At 37.0% G+C, this 1047-nt stretch overlaps 1 protein-coding gene across 1 annotated transcript in view; it reads left to right on the top strand.

The window, feature by feature from the left end:
* LOC119592122 (ribonucleases P/MRP protein subunit POP1-like) overlaps positions 1 to 1047 on the top strand; it is a gene marked incomplete in the record, with an annotated part of 7542 nt that overhangs the window by 6226 nt on the left and 269 nt on the right. Inside the window, 2 exon segments of the mRNA XM_037940944.1 lie at positions 129 to 260; positions 647 to 1047. Of these exon segments, the coding sequence (XP_037796872.1) occupies positions 129 to 260; positions 647 to 997 (483 nt within the window).

The raw sequence follows: 1047 nt of genomic DNA, 5'->3' as shown, positions 1-1047 counted from the left end.
TTGTTTTCCTCACTTTCTCTCTTCCTCTGTACTGCTCTCTCACTGTCAACCATCTCCCACACTTCCTATCCCTCCCTCTTTGCCACCCTCCAATTTTAATTCTTATGTTTTACTATTATCATTTTTAGTCTAAATTACAACGACTCAGAAAGAAAGCCAGGGCAAAAGTATCAGAAGAGCATGACATAACGAATGTAGCTGATACGTCACTTGCTAAGAAAATCAGTGAAGCACTTGAGAAAACTGAAGTGGAAAATCGGGTAAGTTGACCATAAAGAATTATACATTTTTTCTGCCACAATCCACTGCACTTGATAATGCTACTCTTCAGTAAGTTTAGTTTTTCATTATTATTTTTTTCTTGTCATTTTTTGTTTGATATTCACAGGCATAGATCTAAGATTTTTAGTTGAACTTGTATTTGTAAGTATTCAATAATTTGATAGCTTATATTTCATAGAGGCAATATTTATTCTTTATTTCAATATAATTTTTATTTGTATAATACTTTTCATAGATAAAACAGTTTTTGGAAACACATCATATGTCATTGCAAATATCCACATTCTGGAAAAGGTTGGAGTGTTCATTTTTCATTCACACCGTATCAGAGGACTTACATTCCATCCTGTTAACTTTCTTCCAGGAAATCATAGCCAAGTTTTCATCCTACCAAAAAACAATGGAGGATTTATGGTTGATGCCAAGAGAAGACCCTCTTCAGTGCTGTTCACGGAAAATCATGGGTTACATCACCCAAGGGACTTTCTGCCTCACCCTTGGAGTCAGTGGCGGTGTTGGCTGGGTCGCACTAGAGCCTCTGATGCAGCTGCTGCTCATGCACGAGAAATTTTACTCAGAGACAAGCGAAATTAATGAATTACAAAACTCATGTAGAAAAGGGAAGTCTAGGTCATCCCATTCTGTTTTGGTTAGGTGTCCAAGCACTTCCCATTATCAGTGGGCAGGGCTGACTATAGTTGTTCAGCCAGAGTAATGTTCATGATATGTCTTTCACTTTCAAATTGGAAAATCACCCTTTAGGTA

This window comes from Penaeus monodon, chromosome 29 (genome assembly GCF_015228065.2).
Source record: "Penaeus monodon isolate SGIC_2016 chromosome 29, NSTDA_Pmon_1, whole genome shotgun sequence".
NCBI classification, from domain to species: Eukaryota; Metazoa; Arthropoda; class Malacostraca; order Decapoda; family Penaeidae; genus Penaeus; species Penaeus monodon.
The sequence above is the reverse complement of the archived record's forward strand: the minus strand, read 5'-3'. Positions and strand labels throughout refer to the sequence as shown.